Raw genomic sequence first — 1,824 nt, forward strand, 5'->3', positions numbered from 1 at the left:
GCTTGTTTGCTCAGTATCATGTAATAGACTCAAGAACTTATTTTAAAAAGTACTGGAAATTGGATTTTTTTCATTATATTATTTAGGTATTTACTGGGAAGTTATATAGGTAGAAATAATTTTCTTGCCACTTTTTTTCACAAAGGGAAGCCTGGCTTTTAATGCTTAAAATTATTTTTTTATTCTTATTATTATTATATTTGTTGATTTGGAACAATTTGGTAAATTTGTTTTCTCAAAAAATATGGAACACTGAGAAGCTAGAAGAGAACTCTACAGTTCTAGTATATTAACAAATATTTCAAAATTTTAAGGATTATCAGTATTGACTAAGTTCTAGAGAGATGTTTATAAAATAAGCTATATATGCATTGCTATATTCAATTATCTAATTGCCCTTCTTTTCCCAGACTTCATTATGCTCATCCTTAATAATACCAATCCCCATCCTCCAACCTTCCTCCTCACTGGTATCCCAGGCCTGAGAGCAGCTCAGGTGTGGATCTCCATTCCCTTTTGTCTCCTTTATGTAATCGCCCTCTCTGGGAACAGCATGATCCTGTTGGTGATCCTTCGTGAGCAGAGCCTCCATGAGCCTATGTACTATTTCCTGTCTATGCTTTCAGTCACAGACCTGAGCTTGTCTCTCTGTACACTTTCCACTACCCTTGGTGTCCTCTGGTTTGAAGCCCGGGAAATCAACTTAAATGCATGCATTGCCCAGATGTTCTTTCTCCATGGGTTTACTTTCATGGAGTCTGGAGTTCTGCTGGCCATGGCCTTTGATCGTTTTGTGGCCATCTGTGATCCACTAAGATATACCACTATTCTTACCAATGCCAGGATTGCCCAGATTGGCATAATTGTACTGATAAGGAATGTTGCTGTCATGTTGCCCGTTGTGCTTTTTGTCAAGAGGTTGTCCTTCTGCAGTTCTCTGGTTCTTTCACATTCATACTGTTACCATGTAGATCTCATCCAGCTCTCATGTACAGACAACAGAATCAACAGCATTCTTGGTCTGTTTGCACTATTCTCTACTACAGGGTTTGACTGCCCCTGCATCTTGCTCTCCTATGTACTGATCATCCGATCTGTGCTCAGCATTGCTTCCTCTGATGAGCGACAGAAAGCCTTCAATACATGCATATCCCACATCAGTGCTGTTGCCATCTTCTACATTCCTCTCATCAGTTTGTCTCTTGTACACCGCTATGGTCATTCAGCCCCCGCCTTCGTCCACACCATCATGGCCAATGTCTTCCTGCTCATCCCTCCTGTGCTCAACCCTATAATCTACAGTGTGAAGACAAAGCAGATCCGAAAGGCTATTATCAAGGTTTTAAATCAGAAGCAGAGCCAACTTTAATAATAATCTCGGTAGAAAGGAACATTTATTTATAAATAAATGATTTTGTAGAGTGAGGTAATTTTACTTAAGGCATCAAACAAACTTTCGAGATGTCAAGTTATGGAGCTTCTAGGTTGTATGATGATTGCTTACTAAGCTTTTCTGTCAGTTGATTCATATTAATGTCATTTAAACTATTATTTCACTTTTAGTACAACATGAGCAACTATAGACGAATACTTAATTACTCACAGTTCTAGCTGATGCTATTATTCTGTTTAAAGTAATAATTCAGACTATTCAATTAAATAAGTTTGAATTTAATATGGGAAACCATAGATGAGAGAGTTGTTCTATTTTTAATGATACAAAAAATATTTTTACCAACTGTATGTGTTTTACTCAAAACATTTTATTCCTTGTCTGCTTCCTAAATTACTATATTATTGGTTAAATCCTAAAATACATACCAG

General features: G+C 37.0%; 1 protein-coding gene across 1 annotated transcript; it reads left to right on the plus strand.

Moving 5' to 3' along the window:
• Nucleotides 1–418: 418 nt before the first annotated feature.
• On the plus strand, nucleotides 419–1,369 carry Or51f2 (olfactory receptor family 51 subfamily F member 2). Its single transcript, NM_001001021.1, is given in 1 exon segment — nucleotides 419–1,369. A coding segment is annotated over 1 exon segment (951 nt).
• The last annotated feature ends 455 nt before the right edge of the window (nucleotides 1,370–1,824 follow it).

Source organism: Rattus norvegicus, chromosome 1, assembly GCF_021556685.1.
Source record: "Rattus norvegicus strain SHRSP/BbbUtx chromosome 1, alternate assembly SHRSP_T2T, whole genome shotgun sequence".
NCBI classification, from domain to species: domain Eukaryota; kingdom Metazoa; phylum Chordata; class Mammalia; order Rodentia; family Muridae; genus Rattus; species Rattus norvegicus.